The sequence below is a fragment of the Lonchura striata genome, chromosome 5 (assembly GCF_050655825.1).
Source record: "Lonchura striata isolate lonStrDom1 chromosome 5, ASM5065582v1, whole genome shotgun sequence".
Classification (NCBI taxonomy): Eukaryota; Metazoa; Chordata; class Aves; order Passeriformes; family Estrildidae; genus Lonchura; species Lonchura striata.
In genome coordinates, this window is record NC_140707.1 from 57,434,107 (window position 1) to 57,459,414 (window position 25,308).

The following is a 25,308-nucleotide window of genomic DNA, read 5'->3' on the forward strand; positions in this document are numbered from 1 at the left end:
TTAGGAGCTTCAAGATTTCAAGGTTCAGCTTTATTAGGAGAGATTTGGACAAACCCTTTAAGTGTGTGACATCCAAGAATGCTAAGCAAAATGCAATCCATCTACCATAGCTACTGCCCAAAACAAAGAAGTTTTTCTCCTGAGATGATGGGACATTCTGCATGAAATTCCAACAAAGCACCTTTAAGTATTTTATAGTAGATCTCACTAATTTTTTTTCAAATTCTTGCTATCTTAGTTTTTCATCTAAATGTCATAAAACTGAAACTGATCCCAACACTTGGCATAGCCATATAGCTTAACAAAGCTTATATGGCCCTTTTCAGCAGAGTCTTTTTTATAAAACAGATTAATTATTTTTTTAGTTTTCAATGTTTTTCCAGTTGCATCTACTGGTTTTTGACCTTTAAATTAATGCATCCTAAAATGACTGTGATCAAAATTCCTGGTAATGAGATACTGTAATTAAATGTTATATTGTGTACAGGAAAATCTTCTTGTTTTTGTTTTACTAAGCTATACAGCTGGGAATATTAATGATCCAATAATGGGCTACTGAAAGTGCAATACTGAAATCTGTTGAGATAAAATAAATGGAAACAGTTTTGTGGAGGAGAGAAAATGACAAAATGTCTGACAAGAAAATATGGTATTTTTAATTATAAATCACATAACAATGAACAATGCAGAAGATCGAATACATTAGTATTCACATACTCCATTAGTATAAAAAAAATCAGACCATTTATGTTTATATGGCTACTTTCTGCAAAATTCAGCTTCATTTAATGCTACAATAATTACCCTAGTGAGATAAAGAGCAACACCACGCAGATGCATCTCAGTGTTTATATTGGTGATTGTAATTGAAAAGAGGACATTTGAAGGAGTCCCTTAGCACCAGACAGCTTTTTTATAATGTGTTTTATTTTTCTTCAAAAAATGGCACTTCAATGAATGCTGTAGGTCATAATTGCTAAGTGAAGACTTCCCCTGAAACACAACATTATTTCTCTTCAGCTGGTTCGAGCAGTGTCAGGACTGCACTGCCAAACCCCAGAACTGCAGAGCTCTCCTTTCCCACTGAACAGCAAACTGAGACTGCTCTGAGTTCATGGATGAGCCTTTCCACACATCTTAGCGAGAGATGCTGCAAAGCATTTGTTCCATGCTGAGAACTGCAGGAACAGGAAACAACTGGACCTAAACAATCATTGCTTACCTTTACCTTTGCTTACCTAATAATTTGATTATGGTATTAGCTTGGTTTTTCAGGTGTTCGTACTACTTTAATACCAAAGTGGCTGTAATGAAATGAATTCATTCATACATATCCAGATGTAGCTAATGCTTAACATCCTACAGTCAACTCTGCATTTCATTGCATCTCACAGGCAGGTTAATGTATCAAGGATTTGTTCTTTTACTGAACTCTTTATTAATGGCAACATATTAGCTGAATAGTATTTTTTAATAATGACCTATAAGAATATGAAATATATTATAAATATATAAAGGTGTGACATATTTTATTTTTAGTATGCATTAGCTTTGTCATTCATAAGGAAGTTTTCCCCTTGAATAAAGGACAAACTAACGAGATATTCCAGTTACCCCACTCCCAACATAATTATTTACTAAAGAGAAAGCTTTGGTCAAGTTGCAGCACTGTACAGCTAAAGAAGCATGCTACACATTGTATTTGCTTATTACAAATGGAAACATGGTTTATCAGGCATAGTAGTTATATAGTATTAAGCAAGCAAACTCTTTTACCTCACATAAGCAGATCAGAGAGCTCTAATATGTAAATATGTAGCACAAACTTCATATTAGACATTACATTTTCTGTATCCAATTTAGGTATCTCTTTTGTGACAGGAGAGATCTCCTTTGTCCTTTTGCATTTAGATACACTCAGTGCTAAGAGAAACCTCTGTTGTGCAGAAAGATCAGTTGTATATATTTGCATTTATGTATATGATCATTCATATGATATAAACTAATGTATATTTATAATTTTATTAATTATAAATTAGCAAATTTTATACTACTAGTGTATCCAGATGATTTCCTTAAATAATGTCACTACTGACACCATTTAACTATGCATCTTTTTCCTTTAGTAGAAAACCAGAGCCTCATTTAATTTTATTGCAGCTAAGAATTCGGATGATTTACGAGGAAATAATAGACAGATCTTTAAAAAGTACATTCAGAGAGTAGGTTATAAAATTAAACTGAATTGATCACGCAGGGCATCCTTTGCTTCATTCAGAAATTATTATATTTTGGCCATTTTATCATTAGGTAAAATACAACCATATTGTGTCTCAATTCAGATCCACAGCTACTGTATTCTTTGTGGTTTGTTTTCTAGGAGTGTTCCTAGAAAAAATGCTAACATTTGATAAGAGAAAATTACATATTTTAACTTTTTTTTTTTCATCATTCATGTGTGTCCAGGAGATAAAGAACTTCTGCTACTTTATTGTGTGGTAATGTCAAATACCAGTGTTAAAAGTGTTAGAGCTTATAGAGCTCTTTGTCAAGGACACTGGTAGGATTGTTGCAGTAGTAATTTCCATGGAAATGTAAATGGCACAAAGACCAGAAAGGGCATTCCTAGTAAAGAAAGAGAGGAAAAGATAAATAGGTGAGTGTTTCAAGGTCTTATATAACCTATTGCAGGGTTGGCATAGGAGAAGCTAAAAAGTCACCAGGTTTTCAGTTTTCTTAGACTTTTATTAACAGAATTCAAGGAATAAATTCTCACTATAGTAAATGCTAAAAATTTGAAGTTTTACTGTGTATATTTCATGGCAAATGAAAAACAGAGCAGTTTATGCCAGATATACATTCACTTGAAACCAGATCTTCAAATTTCACTGTTCCCTGTGTTTTTTTCAAAGCTCATTTTATCCCTTCTTTTCATCTCACAATGCTAACTGGCCAACAGCTCACAAAAAGATGATTTTGTTCCCTCTGTGTACGTTTACGTCTCAACTTGGAACACACTTCGTTATCTGCTTATATTAGTTAAGCAAGAAAATAATTCCAGTTCTAAACAAAGCATATGCTAGTTTAGAGCATGCCAAGAAAGCACAATTTCTGAGGTTGTTTTCTCCCCACTCCTTCCCTAAGCAACCAAAATTCTCATAAAATCAATGATGAAAAGCGAAGAGAGGGCCAAAGGCACAGAGAGATCGGAGAAGCTGCAGGAAAGGAAAGTGAGTGTGCAGCCCATCCAGGTGTTCTCTGTAACCTTTTTTCCTGCTGCACCCTCCTTCTCTTCTGTCTTTTTCTATAAAACACAGCTGCAGCCGGCTGCCTGGCTGCAGAAACCACAGATGGATTTTTGAGATACTTTGGGTGGAGGTTCCTCTGATTCTGATTTGTGCAATATAGGAACTCAAAACCAAGCAAAAAATGATGTTTCTGAATTGACAGTAATGTTCTGTTTGAGGCAGTGTGGAGAAAAATAATATTCAGTCGTTAAATAGCAATCAAAATTATGAAGCAACTGACACTCCCTGAGCTCCAGATGCTAACCATGTTCTTGGGACAAGATAGTACTTGCAAGTTGATGGCAAAATAAATATGAAGGATATGGTTGGTCTCTCCCAGAATTAAAACACAGATCTTGATAACTGCCCTTATCTGATTCAGAATTTTAACTAAACTCTGTTTCTTTGTTTTTCAAGGAGGAAAAGCTTCTAAAAACACTTGTGCAGCTCGGGGTCCGCAGTGGCAAAACTGCCAGTCTAGAGATGGAAGTGGATGGGCTGCCCTTCTACAGCACCCATTCACTTATGATTGAAAAGCTGCTGCAGGTTGCACAGCAGTGACTGCCACTAAGGATTTCTACATGAAGAGTGGCTCCCATATCCCATGTTTTTGAGACTCTCTCAAGGTGTAAAAGATCAGAAAAAGATGACTTCTCATCTCTGGTGTCTTCAACCCACACAGCCTTGCATTGTTACCCTTACAACATCTCTGTGAAACAAGAAGAGGATATCATCCACTTGGTCTTTCTTTTCTGTAATTTTATAATGGAAAATTAATATTAATTGATATTATATAATAAGAGGTGATCTGGCTTTTACAAAGAAAGCATGAAATTACAAGGAGATATTATTGCACTGCTGTTCTTATTTTACTAACCTCATAACTGTAACAGGAAGTAACTTGCATAGCAACTTGGATTTAAAAATACTTGTGGTGAGGAAAACAGCTACAATAGAGAGGGAAGATTCAAAACAAAACTGCAGTTACTGTACTGAGAACCCCATTGCACACTTCCTCTAGCCCCCCTCTTACACTGTGTTCTTGTGGTGGGGGATAGTTTGTGGAGGTGTGAGAAGATAAAGAGAAAATTTTAACTGAGCTAATGAAAATAAGGGCAGCATTGCAGATCTTCTGTGTAAAAGGTTGGCTGTGCCACTACCCCCTGTCATGTTAGTAGTTTGCCACTTACATATTTTGCCACTTTATGGGTAATAGAGAAAAGTTGTAGACATTTCAGAGTATCCTGTTGTTACAAGAAATTAATTGAATACAAAAATAATTATTAAAATTAATTATTAGAAATTAAAGTATTATTAGAAATGAATAAGCATTTGTATGCAGTATGAAATAACATTATGTAAACAAACTTTTACATTAATTCCTGTTGTAGAAATTCAGCTCCTGACAAGACCAAGTGAAGGAACATTGAATTCTATCCCATAGGATTACTAACACTGAAGCAATACATGAGAAATGGTTGTGAACTGTGCCCAGCTTTTGTCATTTAAAGCTGTAATTTTACCTTAACTCCAGGTGAGTGTCAGGACTACAGTTCTGCCGGCTGTCAGCCTGTCAGAGTCCAGGACATCCCTCTGGCTGCCCTGGCTGTCTCGAGACCCTAGCAGGGGTCTCAGAGACCCTGGCAAGAAGTGAAAAACATCTGTGGCTTTGGTTTTAGCCCGTGGAAAACTGCCAACTCTGGATGAGGAATTACAAGTCACAAGGGTTTTAGTGGTGTGATATTTGAACTAACACAGGGTGGGAAAGTAGAATTTGGGGATTTTTAGAATGGGGTTCAAGGGGGTACAAGATGGAGGAATTTGGGTGTGTCCTAGCCTTCTTCTTCTTTACCTTGTCCTCCATGTCTTGGTGTGATGGTGGCACTTTTATATTGATTTAAAGTAGAGATTCATGGTCTAAGACAGGTGATGGGAATTGGTGAAGAATTTGTAAACATAGACATGTAGTTTTGAGTATATAAGGTGGGAGCCACCCAAGGCTCAGGCCAGAATGCCATGGCCTCCTTGCTAGCTAGAGCTCGGCAGGTCAGAGAGAAAATATTTTAGATAAGAAGAAATAAACAACCTTGAAAAAGCACAATTGGAAGCATTCCAGGCTCCTTCTTTGGCTGCATTTGGGCTAGGGAAGCAAAGACTTTTCGATTTTTCTTGGGGTCACCCTGACCTAGGAACACCGAGAGAGAAATCGTCATCAGCCCACCCAGCAGAGAGAGGAGGGGACATTTGACACCACCCCTAGAGCACTGGTCCTTTACCTGTCATAAAATGGAAGTTGCATTTAGTTGGACTTTCAGCAGTGAGCAACACTTTATATCTCTTTTCCTTCCTGGTAGGTGAGTTTCATTTTCCTTCTTCAGTGCAATACAACTTTTTTGGAATGAGAAATATAATTTCATATCATAAACACCAGCATATTTTGAACATTAATCTCCTGAAGTCCCTGAGGATACAGAGCCTTTAAAGACATAAAACAGTTGAACACATGACAGAAAAAAATCTTAATGCCAGACTTCTGCTAGACATTCAGGTTCACCAAAGATCCCAGTGTTTCTTTTCTAGATAGATGAGTCTTTTTTTTTTTAGATTCGTTTTATCTAAAACTTTCTCAAAGGATTTTCTAGAAAAGTATCTTGGAAGTTTCACAGTTAGAAATATCTCCTTTAGATGTCTCCAAATTCTCTAAACTGTAAGTATTAAGTAAAATATTTCATATGAATACTTGAAATTTTTGCCAAAGCCAGTAACCCCACAGAATGGCATATATTCACTGCTGCACAGAACTCACAAAATGAAATTGGCATAATTTTAAAAGAAGCAGCTGATTCTATTCTCTCTGTGCCACTGACATGTTACACTAACAGGTGCAATGTTTATTTCCAAGCACTAACTTTTGTCAAAAAATTTCATTTAGTAAGCTTTTGCTCTTTTTTAACCCCAAAATACAAGTCTTAACAATCAGTTTTAATTAAAAATTACAAAATTTAATAATTTATTTCTCTTTTTTCTCTAGTATGTGCTTTTAAAATGCCTTCTTTTGTGCAGTCCCAAGCACGGCATTTACTTCAATAGCATGTGTAGCATGTCTCTAGCAGCCTTAGCAGGGCCCTTGAGTGAATGTGTTTTGACTGAGATGGAAGGAAAAGCTCTGAGTGGGAGTTACCTTCCTGCTCTAACCTGCTGTGTTGGTTCTGCAGCCTAAGCCAAACAGTTACAGTACAGAAAGAATTGATAAAATATTGTCCTCAAGAAGAAAAAGGGGAAAAGAAATAAAAATCCTTCCTTTCTGTTCCGGGTTAGCAGGTTTAGTGCTGAGAACTGTAGCAGAAAGCTGCACTGTGTTGCACAAGTTTCCATCTGATTTTAAACTGCAGCAGCTAACCAAAGCTGGCCACATCAAAGTTCCATCTCAAATGAGCCTTAATCCCTCTGATGACAATTCCATGTAGTACAGCAAGCTCTGCATTCCAGCTGTCTAATTTAAACAGCATGGGGAACTGTAAAGCAGCAACACATAAACACAACAACAAATACTTAATCCTAGAACAAACCACATGTTTTGCAGCCTGACAGGTCGTGGGGGTCCAAGGATTTGGTGCTTAACAATGTACAAGCTCAGCACTCCAGCAGTCAGGAGGGAGTCCCTGCCTTACATCCCCTTGGAATACACAGCAGATGAGAGGAAAGATGAGGAGAAAATAAAGTTAAACAGTGCTAATAGTCAGGAGAAAAAAATGCAGATGTAAGGTAATTAATTCAGCTGAGTGGTCAAAGTATAAAGAAATGTAAAATAATTAAACAAACCAAATGTTAACCTAAGCAAACCTAATCCACTCTTGAGGCTGGGGACATGAATCCTTTCTGCAAGTGGAGGGAGGAGAGGATCCGTAGTCTCACAAATAGAAACTGTGCACCAAAGCTAAAGATCATTATTTCAAACATGGTGTGAAAAAATATAAAAAGGAAGTTATAAAAATATTCTTTATTAAACACATCCTCTAATTATATCCAAACACATACTCTAATTATATCCAATATTGCACTCTCAAGGTGGTTTCCAGAAAACTGTTAGAATATATTGCTTTTGGAATCTGATGACAAGCAAGGCTGTGTTACAATGACATATCCAGATAGCAGGAGTAGACCATCTGTCTAGACAATCTTTTGACTCAAAAGCAAACCAAGGAAACAAAACTGACAATACTGCTGGAAGTTATCAGCTCCAGGTTGCAGAGAGAGAGGTGTTGCAAGGAAGGTCTGAAACCAGAGAATTGAAAGGACAAGGCAATATTCATGGTGTAACAGCTGCAGGTAAAAGGAGGTGTGATGAGCAGATTGTGAAGAAGAATCACATAGAATTCATTAGTGTAACAAAAAAATCCAAGGAAACCTAGAGAGGAGGTGATGGTAGATACAATACTGTGGAGCACAACTCCCAGGTCTTTAAAAGCCATTATTCTTCACTTACTTCTATATTTTGTTTCTGTCTAAAGCAGGACACAGATCATTCATACATCATATTTCTGATACTGTATTTACTGAACAATGACCAAACCCTAAACTATCTTATCTGTGGACAAAAACATGGTTTAAACAGAATTCATTCAACAGTTTCCCTGACAAATGCAGTGTTATTTAATTGCCTGCATGGTCTATGCTGCACAAGATACACAAATTGCAAAGGACACAAGCAAAACCTTAGCAAGGTGCAGTAGAATTTAGATGTAAATAAATATTCTTGAACACACTGACTCAGAGAAGCACATGGAATCAAAGTGCCTCATGTACTACCAACCTCTTGCTCTCTTCCAAGTCAACAAACCAAGTTGTTGACACCCACTGGAGCCCAGAGTCTCATACTTCCAGAAGTCTCTAGGAGCCTTACAATGAGGTTTAACAGTCTGAGACTCAACAGTGAAATAAAAGCCTGAAGGTCTCAGCAGGTGCTGAGTTCCTTGTGAATGTTCTCCCATAATGTCTTGCACTATCAGACTGATTGTTTTAGGAATCTGGTTCTGGCATGGTCTCTGCAGGCTTTGAAACTTGCAGAAGGAGAAGTTTTTTCAGATTTACAGAGATGTTGCACAAGTGTTTTGTTGGGCTTTTTCGTTTTAAAAGTATATATGGAGATATGTAATTTTTTTGTCTCTGACCTTTTCAACAGATGATGACAGCTTGTAGAGAATTACTTTCTCTAGATGCTACAGGGGCAAACAGAAAGCAGCTAAAGATGAGTTCACCAGAACTACACACTGTGAGTACTGGCTTATTTCAGTCCGTGCAGTCATCAAGCCAAACAGGTTTTAAGTGGTAGCACAACAGATAACATGATTATAACTGAACTGACTTTCCTCACTGTTGCCAGGCTGCCAGGCTCCAAGCACCTCTAGAAACAGCTTCACTATACAGCATTGCTCATAAGCCTTTGGAAGGTCACACTGTTGTAATACATGAATAGTTCAGACAGATACACAAACACGCCATAGCTGCAGGTGTAGGATTAAGGTCCTTTTGATTAATGCTATAGGCTGCCTACATTAGTTGTGAAGCAGTCCTTCATTCCAGAACCATCAAGTGGTATTTGTAATAACCCTGCTTGTTGTTCCTGCTGTTTTCTGTCGGGAGTTTCAGTAGTGTTTAGTGGATAGGATTCCTTCGTCTCAGTACTCAGATGGCTTAAACATGTTAGACAAGAGTCTCTCATCTTGACAAAGTTCTGGTAAGTGCTTTCACTGGAAAAACAGTACAATACTGGGTCAGCAACACAATTAAAAGTAGTTAACAGGAGAGAAATATGGTAAACATTAAATATTTTCTCAGCAAATGAGCAGTTGTTCTCCAACAAGCTACGAACTACAAGTAGGATGTGGTATGGTCCGAAGCAGACTAAAAATATGAAAACAGTGCTTGATACCAGTCTTTTAATTTGGATTTTCTTCTTCTTTTGAGTGCCAGGACTCTTGTGGACAACTCGTAAAATCCCACAGTAGGAGAAGGCCAGCAGAAAGAAGGGGAAAAGGAAGCCAGCAGAGAAGCGGTAGTAATTGACATTGTGCTCCCATTTCTTGATGGGGTAATGCTCAAAGCACACCAAGTGGCTCTCAGCATCCATACTGATCTCCCCGTGTGTGAAGACAAAGCAGCATGTCATAATTTCTTTGGCCCAGATAATGATGCTGACGATGGCAGCAGCCTTCATGGTCCGAAAGCGCTGGAACCGAAAGGGGTGCACCACGGCCAGGTAGCGGTCGATGGAGATGCAGCACAGGAAGCCCACGCTGATGTAGATATTCTCATACAAGATGATGCCACAGACTTTGCACAGCAGCTCATCGTGGGTCCAGTTGTCATGCTGTAAAGCATACTGAAGCCAAAAAGGCAAAGAAAATATGTACAGCAGGTCTGCTATAGTCAAGTTGCAAAGGTAGACACCTAATTCATTTTTAGCCTTGATCTGTAAATACCCATAGTACAGTGACAGGCAGTTAGCTGGCAAGCCTAATACAAACACAAATATGTACACCACGGGGGATAATGTCTCGTGGATATCATGATTAATATTGCATTTCTCAGTAGCATTCTCTGTGAAATTCACCATCTTCTACTTCTCCCTGTGTATCACTCATCAGGGTCCTGAATATAAGACTTAATTACATTCAGTTTTCATGTAGAGTTTATTTCTTCCACAAACCCTTAGGCTGAAGTGATGACTTGCTGCAGGATGTTAATAACCTGAAGATAAAACACAAGGAAATCTTTAGAAGGGATAAAATTGTTAAATATATATTACACTTTTCAAAAAGTTGCCTTTTCTTAGCCCTAAGTCTTTGATAAAGATAAAGCCTGTCTGGGAAATCAAGATGCACATAACTCCTAGTACATAATAGAAAAGTGCCAGAAAATTATGTGATTCAGAATCACAAAGCAAGTTACAAATATTTGTTGTCTTAGCTTTGGAGGTACCTAAAATGTGAAGAAATATCATCTCTGGTCTACAGATGGGGCAGAAAAGCATTCATCAGATTTGACTATGATGGAAAAGGTGTCTCTGGTAAACCAGCAGTCCACACAGACTTCCTCAGAGGCTGTATAGTGCACAAAACTATTGATTAATTATTTCCATTTCTTAAATTTCCCTTCACATACAAGATACCATGTAATATGCAGTTCAGTTCAGTGGGATAAAAAAACAAAGTGTCTCTTACAGTTACTTGTAAAAATCCTGAAAGCAAGCTCTCTACCAGTGTTGGAAGGACATGGTGAAACTCTGGCACAGCACATCTCCATGGTTTCAGTTCTACAGAATATTAAATATTCACCATCAACTCCAAACCCCACACATTTACAACTTTTACATTTGTATATTTCCCCTTCATCTTCACTGAATTTGAATGTAATTGTTTTCACCTGAAGAATCTGGTATAATCCAAACACAAACCCATAGAAGCCTTTGCTATGCTATGCTATGCTATACTGTACTGAACTATACTATAACTATTTAATACACAGAAACACTGCTGACAGTGGATCAGCACTCAGTTCTAGGTCAAGCCTGGGCCCAGCTCACAGTGATGAAACTCTCAACTAAACAGTGAAATACCCCATCCAGCATTTTATCACCTCATAGTATATTCACATGGGCACAGATGCTCAGCACTGGAGAGCAGCAGGGCAAACTGCCTAGTCTGAAGGAAATGCATGTTTTACCTGGTGGTAACAGAACAGCAAGACTGTATTTCTTTCAATCTCTGCTCAGAAAATTCAGGGATGTTTGGTATACCATTCTAAGGTAACAATGGTACTCTTGTGTACTCTTTTCACAGCTTCATATACTATGGATTCAAAAGAAGCACAATCCAAAAAAAAAGGCCTTGCTGTTTTTTCCTTTTTGCTATATTAATTTGCATTTTTGTCATCATCTTCTGTCCCATCTAGGAACATAATTTTCTTTCAAGGCAAAACTTACAAAATCATGACCACACTAGAGTAGAATTAACTTTTGAGAATGTAACTGTCAAATTATTTTTTTAATACTTTTTTTTTTAATGGGAATAGTTAGGCTTTACTCCTGTAGAAACTGAAAAAAAAAAAAATCACTTGCTTTAAGTGCTTTATCACTTGCCTGGCTGAAATAAGTGATCAAACCTGCAAAGAATTTAATTTTTTAGCTTCAACCAGCATAGTTCCACTGAATTCACAGCAAACACTTACAAATAAGAATTGGGACATGGTTTTCGTCCCTTTACTTTTACTTTTGCTTTCCAACAGACGGAATACCAGCTCTGGTTTTGGTGGAAATATCCTTGGGAGTTCAGAAACTCTCAGTCATGAAACAACAGGCCAAGGTAAGTTCATCTCCCTCAAAACTTTTAGCTCAACTGTCCAACACAATTTGTGTGAAAGGCTGCTCAAGTCGAGCCTCTGCTCTCCTCCACCTCACAGTCTCAGCAGCTTCTTTGTGGTTTAAGACTCACACTCTCCACTGTGGCTGTCACAATAGTTAAAGCTCATTTATCAAGCTCAGGAGGAGAAATGCTGCAAAAGGGACCCAGTCACAGGTACCTGTGGTTCAGTTTGAAGTTTGCTCTAGGAAATTGCCATAACCCTCCCCTAAATACAACAAAGTTAGCAGTGCTGACATGTACAGCAGAAGTCAATCACTAAAGTTACGTACAAATTTCCCCAACCACTGGTACCTAGGGGCCATTAGCTCCCCTGTAACACTATGCAGTTTCTCCAAGGCTTCATAACCACCACATATCTCTTCCATCTGCAGACAAGGGCACTGCACAGAATATTTGCTGAGGCAGGTTTGATAACCTTCTTACCCCAACCCACCTTTTCAATCCAGAGCTCCAGGCCTGAGTTTGTATTTCATAGCATTTCTATATAATCATTTGGTGTCTTTTACATGTAAGGGTTTGCCTGAACAGGATGATTGGCACACCTTAGTTATTCTCTAAAATACCTAAAATCTGAGACCTATCATCTACCAGCACAGTGCCCAGCCAGTGTCCAGCTCCTGTCAATTAGGCCAAATAGTAATTCAAAAGCTGTTGACAGCGTTGAAAATTCAGAACTGTCTTTATATGTCTATCACTGAGTTTCATTCAGTGTTACCCAGTGAGTCATTATAGATCACAGTATGAAGAAAAGCAGATGCACTTTACAGCTGTAGTGTTTTTTCAAAGTTTCTTTTCCTCTAAGAATTCTAAATGTTTTCATCAAATTATGTTTTCATACAGAGAATATAATTCTTTGTAATAAGTAAAATAATTTCTGCTTAGTTTAAAAGTCTTGCCAGAATACAGAATGTGAAGGAGGCAGCAAAAGTCTTACTGATACAATATTATGGTAATATAATATACACTTCTGATTACAGCAACGTTTTCTGCTCTTGGAGGAAATGCTGGATTGGGGTGTTCAAAGGGGAAGGAAGAGAAGGTTGGCTGTAACAAATCTCTTTGCCTTGTGCTAACAATCCCTCCCCAGTTTCAAAGATGGAGATGAAAAAGAAAGATCCAGATTCTTGTGCAATAGCTGTCTTATACTGCTGTTCTGGCCAGTGGCAACAATGAGCCAGGAAATCCTTCCCTTATTTTGGCCTCCTCAGTGTGTGGGCTCTGGGCTGCCTTTGTACCCTTTGACCACTCATGCCTGGCTAAGGACAGACTCAGCAGCCAAATGGAAATACAGAGGCGGTTCAACTTTTCCCCAGCACCAGGCACACTAAATATAGCTCTACACCAGCCAGGGAGTGAAACTGTAGGATTTTTCCAACTAATCTGGTGTCAAAGGACTGCCCCAGCAGCTTTAAACCAATGGGTGTGGAAGAGCCCATTCTGTTATTAAGAACATGTGACACAATACTTTACAAGCCATCTGAAAAAGTATAAAATTAAGGAAAGGTGATGCAGGGTATATAAGAGAAAAGTCAAATAACTCCCCCATTACTTATTGGCCACTTCTGTATAGAAGGAAGAGAAAAATTTAAAAAGTTGCTCTATGAAAAACATCTGGGATTTAGACAATCATAAAGCTGCAAACAGTTACGAACAGGAACACACAGGCATTTCTTTCGGACAGCTTTAATAAGGATATAGTGCAGCTGTGTGACTTTTTTTTTTAATCATTGTTTATGATACCTTCAGTATCACAAGCCTGCAGTCATTTCCAGGCAATATTTCTCTCTCCTATATGCCCACATCTTTTAAATAATACCCATCAAAGCCCAAGTCTTGGCAATAAATTAGAAGACTTTCTTCATCTACATGAGCTCCAAATAATTATCTTGTTCCTGGATTAAAAACAAAGCCAAGGATCCCAGAGTTTCAGAATGCCTCACTTTTTCATGGTTGAAAGAAACCAACTTTATTACTCACTGGAGAGTTCAACAACAGTTCTTTCCCAACTCCTGTGTGCCTTAGCTGTTAACAAACACGACTTGCCCTGCACTATGAACCATGGGGCAGCTCACTTGTAAGTGCTGCCTACTGGCAATGGCACAGGAAGCAGCCAGAGCCACTGGCAGCAGCAAACTCTTCACCTTGGACCAAATAGTAGCATGGAGCTGAATTGGGTCTTTTCAATTTCAGTGAACACTGCTGCAGTTTTCCTTATAAGAAATCTGTATGCAGCTAGGCCTACATATTATTTTGGCAGAGACAAACGGGACTGAACCAAAGAACTTCCTTGCTGGAATTTGCAACCATTGTGCGCCCAGCTTGTCTCGTCCACAAAGCACCTGATTCCATTAACAGGGAGTGTAGCATGCTTGTGTGCCTGCATGGGCTCTTGCTGTTTAATCTGCCTTTGCACCTGTCAGACAGTGCAGACAGGCCTGAATCACTTGGCTCTCATTGCAGGACTTCAACTGTCCTGCAAATCGTGGAATCACAAACCTTGTGTGGTTTCATTTTAGGATTTGGTTCAGGTCATGATCTACACAAACACCAGCCCTAAATTCACATGCTAAGATTCCTTCAACACTTGCAGGTTTGTCAGATTGTTTTATCCTGTTTCACAAAACCTGGAAACGTAAGGCCAGATAAGAAGGCAGGGAAACAATGAGCAGCAGAAGAGACTAGGGACTCGGTGATCAACAGAATAGGAAGGAAAGGCATAATAACCCTTAGAGTAAGTGTGAAGGGAAAACGAATTTAAAAAAAGCAGAAATTTGGGTGTAGCACCAAGTATGAAGAAAGCACAATGATATTTGGGTTTAATCAGAAGAATTATGATGTAAAAGATGGACCTGTTGGAGCACAGAAATGACAAGAGGGGTGGAGCACTTCTCCTATGAGGAAAGGATGAGAAAGTTGGTGTAGTTCAGCCTGGAGAAGAGAAGACTCTGGGAAGACCTTGTTGCAGCCTTTCAGTACCTAAAGGAGACTTAAAAGAAACATGGGGACAGACTTTCTAATCAGGACTTGTAGCAAGAGGACAAGGGGCAATGGTTTTAAACTACAAGAGGGTAGAGTCAGACTACATACAAGGATGAAGATTTTTATGATGAGGGTGATAAAACACTAGCCCAGGTTGCCCAGAGAGGTGATGGATGTCCTAACCCTGGAAACATTCAGGGTCAGGTTTGATGGGGCATTGAGCAACCTGGTCTAGTTGAAGCTGCCTCTGGTCATTGCAGGAGAGTTGGACTAGAGGGCCTTTAAAGGCCCCTTCCAAACCTGACCATTCTGATTCTAGAAGGGTGTCAAGTAGAAAGAGCCATTAAAGGCAATGAAAGATATTTCTATTAACAAAAAATTAAATAAAGGAAAAGAAAGACAAGTACATATGAAGGAAAACACAATTATATATTTATTTTTATAATATAGATTGCATATAACATATATTTATATGGTATATAAGTATATTTATATCAAGATATTTTTGAAATATTTTGAAATATTTGCTGTTGTTTTTTATACCAATCTTTAGAACTAGAATTGTTAACCAGTGTCTAACAAAATTGTTTTTAACAATAGGATGGGGGCATAAAGAATAGATCAACAAAGGCTAAGAGATATTTTTAAAAACTACATGCACTCCAGGGGATTTAGTTACAGCAATCTGTGAATTATTGCTGGTAATATTTCAGAAATTATGACAAATTGGGATAAAACAGACATAACACTTTGTTTTGCGAAAAAGAGTCAAATTGAGCTTCTAAATGAAAGTAATTTATATCTATGCAAAATCCATTCAGTGTTTGTAACTTGCAAGTGGATTTTTCTTATGTGAACCTCTGAGTACAGTAATTATTACTCTGTATATGTGGAAGGGAACTATAAAAACGTTCTGTAAATTACAAATTACTTTTGTCATTATCAGGTGACTCGTCTTGTAAACCTATTGTCAAAAAAGGAAGTCGGCAACTTTTTTGTCAGAAGCCACATAAACAAAAGACTAATTAGTCATCAATGCCCAATTTTTCCTAACACAGACATGCAATTTTTTACAGTCTTGAGTAAATCGTTCCATTTGCTCCATCTTTTGATATTCTGAGAATTCCATGTTCTGTTTCTATACCTTTCAATTTCAGGTTTTTATGATTTTGGACTTCTTTGTTTTTGCCTGCACTTAGAAAGGGCAACTTGAGATGAAGAGCAAGGGAGGCAGGTAGCACAGTTAGTCCAGTATCATAGAATCATAGGATGGTTTGGGGTGGAAGAGACCTTAAAAATCATCTAGTTCCAACCATGGGCAGGAACAGCTTTCATCCACTAGATCAGGTTGCTTAAAGCTCCATCCAGCTTGGCCTTAAACACTTAGGGATGGGGCATCCACAGCTTCTCTGGGAAACCTCTTTCAGTGCCCCAATATCCTCACACTAAAGAATTTCTTCTTCCTACTATCTAATTGAAACCTACTCTCTTTGAGTTTGAAGCCATTCCCTCTTGTCCTATCACCACATGCCCTTGTAAAATGTCTTCCACCATCTTTCTTTTAGGCTCCCTCCAGGTACTGCAAGGCAGCAATCAGGTCACTGTGAAGTCCCCTCTTCTCCAGGCTGGAAAATCCCAATTCCCTCAGCCTTTCCTCACAAGAGAGGTGCCCCATCCCTCTGATCATCTTGGAGACCCTCCTCTGGACTAATTCCAATAGGTCCAAATCCTTCCTGTGCTGGGACCCCAGAGCTGGATGCAGCACTGCAGGTGGGGTCTCAACAGAGCAGAATGTAGGGGTAGAATCCCCTCCCTCACCCTGCTGATCATGCTGTTTTGGATGCAGCCCAGAACATTTTTGGCTCTGGGCTCCAAATGTTCCTGTCCAGCTCTCATCCACCAGGATCCCCAGGTCCCTCCCAGCAGAGCTGCTCCAACCTGTTTATACCCCAGCCTCTGTTGATACCAGGGATTGCCCCAACCCAGGTGCAGCACCTTGAACTTGGTCTTGTTAAACCTCATGAGATTCCCATGCAATCACTTCTTGAATCTGTCCAGGTCCCTCTGGATGGTATCGTATCCTTTAGGTGTGCCACTTCTCTCTTTGGTGTCATCTACAAATCTACAAATCTCCTGAGGCTGCACTCAATTCCTTCTTCTATATCATTAATGAAAATGCTAAATAACACTGGTCCCAGTACGGATCCCTGAGGGACACCACTTGTCACTGAGGTCCTTTAGGACTCTGAGCCATTGACCATGACCTTCTGCATGCAGCTGTTCCGCCAATTACTTATGCACCTAAGAATCCACCCATCAAATCCATCTCTCTCCAATTTATGGAGAGGGATGTTGTGGGGAAAGGCTCTATAGAAGTCCAGATAAATGACATCTGTGAACCTTCCCTTACCCAGTGCTGCATTCACTCCATCACGTAAGGCCACAGGCTCACGAGGCAGGACTTGTCCTTGGTAAAGCTCTGCTGGCTGTCTCAAATCACCTCCTTGTCCCTGATGTGCCTTAGCAGAATGTCTAGGAGGATCTGTTCTGTGATCCTCCCCAGGCACAGAGGTGATGCTAACAGCTGGGTAGTACCCAGGGTCTGCCCTTTTATCCTTTTAAAAGATGGGCACAATGTTTCTGTTTTCCCAGACACCTGGGACTTCTGACTGCCTGACTTCTCAAGTATCATGGACAGCAGCTTGGCAAAATCTGCCTGTTCCCTCAGACTACTCACTCTATCTCACACTATCTTTTATCTAGGATTAGGGTCTTTTTACCTCATGTGAGGTTGAACAACTGGTCGAGCACAAGAAAGTGCTGAAAAAAAAAACTTTGGAAAATCCCTATTTATGGTAATAAGAAGTTCATGCAATGTGTAATTTCAGGCATGCAGTCCAAGTAGTATCAGGGAGGTGAATCACAGCTGAAATTAGTCATGCTATAGCTGCCTCAAAGCTTTAAAAAATGACCCTCATATGCCCTCCACTTCCTGCTGTTAAAGATCAACCAAGTGGACGACATGAGCCTCCAAGTATTTCACTGCTGAGTTACTATGACTAGGTCCTACCCACAGGGCACACATTGAAGCTTCGTGTATGACTTGCTTGAGTAGTGAACAGTGGGTGGAGGAAAACACATCACACCACTTCCTGCAGACATGTTGAACCACTCTATTACTCAGAGAAAAGAACTCCAAATCTTCCTTTCCCCGGAACTAAAACCTCAACCAAGTCAGTGTGCCTCTCCCCCACAATCTTCCTTGACACAAAAGCCAAAAATCCATTCTGTCTTCTGTTGAAGAAGCAGCAGGCAAGTAATAATCATAGACAACAGAACTGTTTATAATTCCAAACTTATACACTGATCCTCACTGAACAGAACAATGCAAGAAAAGCCAAGATTACACAGGTCTTACTTATTAGAAGCCACCAGAGCCATGATCAACATATAATATTAGTAAGGAACAACGACTAGAACAATTGTTACTGCCTAGGATTGAGATATAGGAACTTCACCCTTCTGAGTTAAATGAGTTCTGATTAATTTTACCATCTACAACCTTGGGGAAAATCATCCTTCTGATTAATTTTCCTAAACTGTATTATTGTCTCTTTTGATGCTGCAGCCTGCTCTGACAACAGCACAGTGTCACTTCAAGTTTAATTAATATCTCTATTGCATTTCAATTACTTTTGCCTTTCTCAGATTACCTGTGTGTCCCTGTAGCCCCAGAACTGCCACATAGCCCCTGTTTCACAGAGTGGCTACCCAAAGGGAGCCATGGAAGTCACCCACAGATTTCTCTGCTGCCTGAGCATGAGCCATCCATTTACACACCATAGGCCATAGCACACTCCTAGCACCCTGTCCTAGGCAGTGCACCCCATCCTGGGCAGCACATACCAAGGCTGAGCAAAGAACTGGCTGTCAGCTTCTACCTTCAGCCAGATTCTCATGGCCCTGCAGCCAATGAGTGTATTGAAAGCAACTTGCTCTCTGTACCCACATGCTCACACAGAAAGAGAACAGAATGCCAGCAACATACAGGGCAATCCCTTCCATCAAGCTTCCCCAGTTTCACTCAAGGGAAAACTTGTTCAAAAACTGACAAGTTAGAGAACAAAGCAGGGACCAAATTATCTTTCTGCTTGCATCTTTTGTAATGCTATTCTGAACCTAAGGCCCAGCACATCATACCCTCCAAACAAAAGTGTCTCATTAACTAAAAGTCATTTGGAAAGCAACCAAACACCCATCTATGTAATTTTTTCTCCTCATTTACTGATAATTCAATGGAGAGGACATATTGCGCAGTGCTGCTGACAAGCTTGGGACATCCGTAATCAATGCCTGACTAATAACACTTGACAACCAGCAAAGACTGCCTGGTAGAAAAATTTTGCTTGCTAATCTAACTGAAATGTGGTTGAAACTCTGGCATGTCTAAAGAGATTGAGCAGATCTCCCATTTAAGGAGAATGTTAACATTTTCATTATTTCATGCATCAGCAAATAATAATACATTCAATAAAGTAATCTCTTTTTTAAATGCCATTTTCTGCATATATGATTCAGTATATGATTCATTTTGTACTGCAAAAGTTTTAAGACATGGTAAAATGAAAAGCTGCTTAAAATATTTGAAGACTTTTCCCTTCCACTCCTCATTTTTCTTTGACTTAATTATTTTTCCTCTGTTTGGATTTATCTTCATAATAGAGAATAAATTAATCATGGGATAGGAGTCTGTTCAACTGAAGCACCTAATCCTGTGTGCTCTGTTGCCAACTAGAATACAAAATTAATTCTTTTGTGGCTTTGTACTGTTTGTGTTTCCAGCTTACACTGCTCACCATTGTGCACTTCAGAAATTCTTCTGTTCTCGATCCAATTCTTCCTAGTCTAGCACACCATCCGCCCTTCCACACACTTCTGTTTAGCTATGCTCATTCCCTTTTAGGCCCAATTGAGTCTTTTTTTGGCTCTTGTTCTTATTTCTGTATTTCTTCCTTGGATACAGAATTGGAGGGGTGGTGTGTGGGGTGCATTATGCATATGTATTTGTGCATATCTTCAAATAGTTCCCATCTAGTTGGTAGAAAAATAACTCTACTAAACTATCCCTTATTGCTATCTTTAATTAAATTTCTTCTCTTTTTTTCAGTTTCCCTTCTGGAGGTTAACTAAGTTTCCTGTAGAACTGAGTCAATATTCACATGTAAGACATCTTCCTTCATTGTTATAAACAGTGTGCCTTACAGAAAGTTTTATTCTGTGCTCTTTCCCTTGTTGCTGTTCTTGCTCTCTAGATGACTATTGAAAATGTCAGTCCTTTTTTTTTCACTTGAGGGTAGAGGACTCCAACACTCTAATTCCCAGTGGATTAATCACTTTAAACAAAGTCCTGGCATCTGTATCTGCAGGTTTGCTTATGTTACCATTTCCTGATTTTCCATTTCTGGATAAAAGAGGTTCAACATGAAAACTGAGAAAAATAGTTGGAGAGGCATGACCTCACAGAAATGCAAACTCCCCCCTTCTTTAATAGTATCAAAGAAGCAATTCACAGCAAAAGCAACAACCTTGCTGTAAACCATTCATCCTTCCAAACATGCTTCTGACCAGAGAAAAGGGAGAGAATCAAATGCATGTTACAGGGGAATTCTGATGAGCTCATGAGGAGATGGAAAAGCTGGCACAGGAGATGTGAGATTCCAAATTGAGAGCTGTTCAGAAATCCAGGTCCTGCTTTGAGGTGGAGGTGTAAAACCAGCTCTGAAATTTGGATGTAAGTTCGAATTCCAAACAATAATGTCCTGCCATGATAGTCTCAGGGATTTTAGTTTAAGGCCCTTGCAAATTTAAAAGAAAATTGCTATTTTAAAAGCTATGTCTGAACAGTTCTTAAACGTGTAGCATAAACCAGATACACCCTCTAATTAGATATGAGTAGACACTAAATCATTATCCATCACAGAGTAAAAGCTCTCCTTCCTTGGCAGAAGGAAGATGAAATGTTTCCAGATACAAAATGAAAACATTCTAATAGTACTAAAATACTGAGATAAAAGAAAGCCAAACCAAGAGATCTCTGAAATATTTCCATTCTTCCCTACTGATACTTTAGCATTTTATTCAGGTGTCATTAAAGTGACTGAACTTTGATAGTTCAATTACATTTGCTTTTGTAATTAATTAGTTATTTATCTCCCCTTCCTCTGTTGGCAACTCAACCTCTCTTCAAAGCTTTGTCTTTACTACTTGTCTATAGGACACAACAAGAGAAAGGAAGTTTGAAACCTTGCTGAATAAAGCAACAATGTTCAGAAACAAAAGTCCAGGCTCATGCTAGCAGCAACAGCTGTCTGTAGCAGTATCTAAGTGGAGAATGTCAGGAGGACAGCTCCTGTGGAGCAACAGGAACAGCAGCAGAGTGCCCTCTCTGTTACATGAAGGTCAGATCAGTTTTGCACTTCTATTGGATTCTGGCATGGTGACAGATCTGAGCCTAAGCAATCCCAGATCAAACTCCAAGACAACCCATCTAGAAAGAAGTTTGTTGCCACAGAAACAATTTCTGGGAAGAGGGCTCCATTAAAGTGGCCTGGGTCTCAGGGATCGGTCTGACCCGTCTGCTGCTGCCATGGGTGTCCAGATAGCGCTGGGCTGTTGGGCTCAGCCTGTCTGGGTCCCTCGGCTCAGCTCCCAGCCACAGGCAGCTTAGCGAGCACCTCTGGAGGGATTTCAGCTCTGGTAAATTCAGCTCTTAGTGATTTCTGCTCGGCGCTCGCCAGTTCCTTAGGCAGATGCAGGGAGATGGAGAGAGGAGGAGTCTGTATGTGGTTCCACAGTGGTGTCCTTTAATTTCAGCTCCTGTGAAGGTGGCAGTGACAGTTCTTCTGTCGAACTGGGCAAAGATGGGGGTTGATATAGGGTACAGGGGTGTTGGAAATTGTCCAGTGGCCAGGGTTGAGGAGAATATGACCTACAGCCTTACAGAGAGATAACAGGGTCCAAAGGAGGAAGAGGGGCTTCTTTGGTCCAGTCACCGTGACTTGGCATTTATCTTAGGCAAGTGACTGCCAGGGAGACCTTGCAGGGCCTCTGACTGCTACACTCCACAGAGAGGAACAGAGGATGTACTTTAGGTAAGCTTGATTCTTACTCTCCCTCTAACAGAGTTTTAAACCTATTGTCTACTCTTTTTCTCTTTTTCAGAAAAATTAGCTACAGCTTTCCTACCCTATTAACAGAGTTCAGAATGGTGTTTTTAGTGGAGAAAAAGTGTTACAGTCGATGTATCCATTAGAGAATAAACTGCAATGTTTTTCTTAGCTGCTGTTGCTTACTAATACCTTTAGTTAAAATTATTGGTCAGTTTCTTCTAAACATTAAAGCTGTTCTGTGTCTTTTCAAAAAAAAATTGCCACCAGCTGTCAGGGTCAGCAGCTCTGCAAATGCTTCAGCTGACACAGTAATTCATAACAAGCAATAAAAACCACTCAGAATAAGCTTTATAAGAAAAACAAATATATTAGAGGAGACAAACAACTAATTTTAAGGTAATGAGCCTCACAAGGCTGCCATGTCTGGAGTTCTCTTTCCACAGTTCTTCCCTTACAAATAATTACCAAGCTGTGTAACTTTCTTTAGTTACCACCACACTGACACAATATAGCCATCAGTAGCGAAGCCCCAGGGCACCATGAATGCACCCTCAGATAAGGAAAAAACTGGAAGGGAAAAAATTTTCTTCTCTGTAGGAACCCAGGGCAGAAGGAATATTTCTCTTTCTGCTCTGAGGGCTCCTGACCCCCAGAGAAGCACCAACTTTGACTCTGATTCACGGAGAAAGGTTCCAAGATATCAAGATAGACTAGAGTCCACAAAAGTGTGAAATAGATTATAGAGAGTAGTATGGCACGTATGTGGTGAGCAATTTAGGTTTTGGGATTTTTAGTGTGTTGCAGATGGGAACAAGATGGAGGTTTTAGGGTGGAGGCAGATTGTTCTTCACCTTCTTGTTCCTTCATGTGTTTGGGTTATGTCTTATAATTGGACAGAAAAGTGTGCATTGTGGTCTTTGAGGGGTCAGTTATTGGGTTAAAAGGGAAAATAATTTAAGTGTCATTTCTTAATTGGATAGTTTAGTCCTAAAAGACCTTGTAACAAGAGATTGTTGGCCATTTTTGCAGTGCTTTTCCAGTGCACAGAGTCAGGTATAGACAGCGTGCTAAACTTCAGATAACAATAAACAAGAAGCTGAAGACTGAAAAAGTCCTGTGCTTCTCCTTTTCCTACACAGAACCACTCCAGGAGGGTTTCCCCTAACAGGGGAACCTCAGGGAGGGGCACAAAGTTGGGCCAAGAAACTGATACTTCTCCATGCACTGTTCACTGGGATGCCAGGAAAACTCACATTAAGAGCATCAGCTGGTTAATCTGAGTGACACCATCCACAAGGCTGGTTAGGGGAGGAAAATTTACTTTAATGCCCCCACCTTTGAACACCTGGCCCTGTGCAACTGTGCTCAGACAGGTAAGAGGCTTCCTGTCTGTCTGAGCTCACAAGTAGCCTCAGGTTCACTCTAATCAATGACATCTAGTACAATGACACCTGTGTACACCTAGCTCTGCAGAGACTCACCTTCCTCCCTTCTCTTCTCTTTCCCCATATCCCACTTCTCTCTTTTCCTGCTGCTATGAGATTGCTTACAGTCCTCAGATCCAGAACAAAGGGAGCCAATTTTTGTCCACCAACTACAAAGTGAAATAAATGCCTCTCACTGAAGGTCAAATGACACAAGTTTTTTAATGAGATATTGGAACCACCAAATCGTTCTTCATTTAAAACTGTGATATTCAAATCACAATGCTGTGATGCAGACATTTTCACCTCAGCTGTCACAGAACAACATACTTGTCTGATCCTATAAAAACCCAACATTTTCTTACAGTATTCTTCCTAGACCCTGTAAAGACTTTTAAAACTTTGGGGATGTACTTTCCATGTTATACTCTCACCTACAGCTATATAGCACTGCATGTTAAATAAACTGGAAATGACATTCTTCTGCCTCTTCACTCATGTAACAGAAAGGCTTTACAAGTGCATGTGCAGGAGCAGCCTGATATGGGGGAACAGCAACATAGCAGCAGTAAGATGGGGAGGCAGAAAGGATAGGGGCGAGGACAGTAGAAAATTTTGTTTCCTTGAAGAAGTTAAATACACAGGATTGACTATCTTTTAATGGCTTCTTGATTACAGAAAACTTGAAAGAAGAAGTAGTTAGACACTCTGCTCTTCTGGGACCAGTGTGAATGCAGGGTGCTAATGTGGAAAAAGTCACAGTGGGTCCTGACTAACAGACTGCTCAGAAAGTCCCATAATGCTCACAGTGACACTGTCACATCTTATGAGTCTACATGTAGCCATTTGTACTTATTTTACTGTTAAGTTTCCTTATATTTTTATTAATAAATATCTGCATGTGTTTTGAGCAGAAGAAGACAGGGCAAGCTGTTATATTCTTCTAAATTCTCTATTTATCAGCTTTCCTCCCCATGCAACACACAAAAGAAGAAAGCATCACTCAGTGAATTGCTTTTCTTGTTTCTTTACAAAGACTGACAAGAACAGGAAAAACGTTCTCATAACAAGGACAAGCTACAATAATGAACAAAAGTTCTTTTTATCCTATTGAAAAAAATATTAATTTCTCACCTGATGGATTTCACTTCTCTAAACAAGCCCTCACATTTCACATTTTCCAAGCCAGATTCTGAACAGAAGGAAGAAAAGTGGCTTGGTGTTTTGAAAATATAGTAATGACATACACTTGAAATACAAAGACAAACTATATAGGTTTACACAGAGCACTCACACATGAAGGTATGTGGTTTAGCAGTTTCATGTTAGGTGTAATTTTTGGCTCGTATTCTCAGGGGAAATAAAGTCACTTACTAGTCCTTCAAAATATGTTTTATCTATTCAACTTACACAGTGCTAGTAAGTGCTCTGAAAATTACTCCAGGAACTTATCTATAGGCTACTGCCCTGATTACTTGCTGCAAACAACAAACAGTTTCTCAGTTTATCTTAACTATTTCCTTTAATCAATACAACTTGAACATTCAGCTCCCCTTGTGCCTAACTGGAATACAAGAAAATTTTTTGGGGAAAACCTTTATTCAGAATTCTTGTTAGTAAGAAATTTTTGAAGTTGTGATTTTTTTTTGGTCACATTGTTTTGGTTGAGTCCTTGGAGCACCTCGTTGTTTTGCTTTAGCAACTCAGCTAGAAAACTGTCTTACCACATCTCCAGGGGTGATGGAAAATTAACTTGCTTTCAAGAATTAATAGATAAAAATGAAACTTACCTGTTAGTAGAGTTTATACGAAGAGGCTTTGCTTGCAATGTGAAGAGCACGCAACTTCCCTTCTCATTCCTGCTCAGGCTGCTGGTGAAGCTTGTCCCCCTCTTGCAGCTGTGAGCAAGCCTGTCCGTGAAACAGCACAGGAAAGGAGGAGGAGATTGTGTTTCAGCTCCTGTGCTCTTTATGGTTCATCTGTGAAGGAGTCAGCCCAGCCCAGCCCTCTCCTCCCTCACCCACTC

The 25,308-nt window shown here is 39.5% G+C and overlaps 3 protein-coding genes across 4 annotated transcripts in view; 1 reads left to right on the forward strand and 2 right to left on the reverse strand.

Moving 5' to 3' along the window:
• Positions 1-9,903, reverse strand: GPR68 (G protein-coupled receptor 68). Its single transcript, XM_031504924.3, has one exon. It carries the CDS (start codon positions 9,901-9,903, stop codon positions 8,827-8,829), a length of 1,077 nt encoding a protein of 358 aa, XP_031360784.3. The 3' UTR covers positions 1-8,826.
• The window catches only part of DGLUCY (D-glutamate cyclase), a 36,272-nt gene extending 26,312 nt beyond the window's left edge, over positions 1-9,960 (forward strand). Inside the window, 2 exon segments of the mRNA XM_077783986.2 lie at positions 3,705-8,559; positions 9,255-9,960. Of these exon segments, the coding sequence (XP_077640112.2) occupies positions 3,705-3,848 (144 nt within the window). The 3' untranslated portion in view covers positions 3,849-8,559; positions 9,255-9,960.
• Positions 9,899-25,308, reverse strand: part of LOC144246473 (uncharacterized) — a 23,793-nt gene continuing 8,383 nt past the window's right edge. For both annotated transcript variants that reach the window (XM_085582292.1, XM_085582291.1), the window contains exons 3-4: positions 25,073-25,192; positions 9,899-10,037 (exon numbers count right to left, since the gene is read on the reverse strand). In XM_085582292.1, coding sequence (XP_085438418.1) covers positions 9,980-10,037; positions 25,073-25,192 — 178 coding nt within the window. In that variant the 3' untranslated portion in view covers positions 9,899-9,979. The remainder of the gene's footprint in view (positions 10,038-25,072; positions 25,193-25,308) is intronic.

Coding starts and splice junctions, on each gene's coding strand:
- GPR68 (XM_031504924.3), bottom strand. CDS start 9,903: ATGGTGAATTTCACAGAGAATGCTACTGAGAAATGCAATATTAATCAT.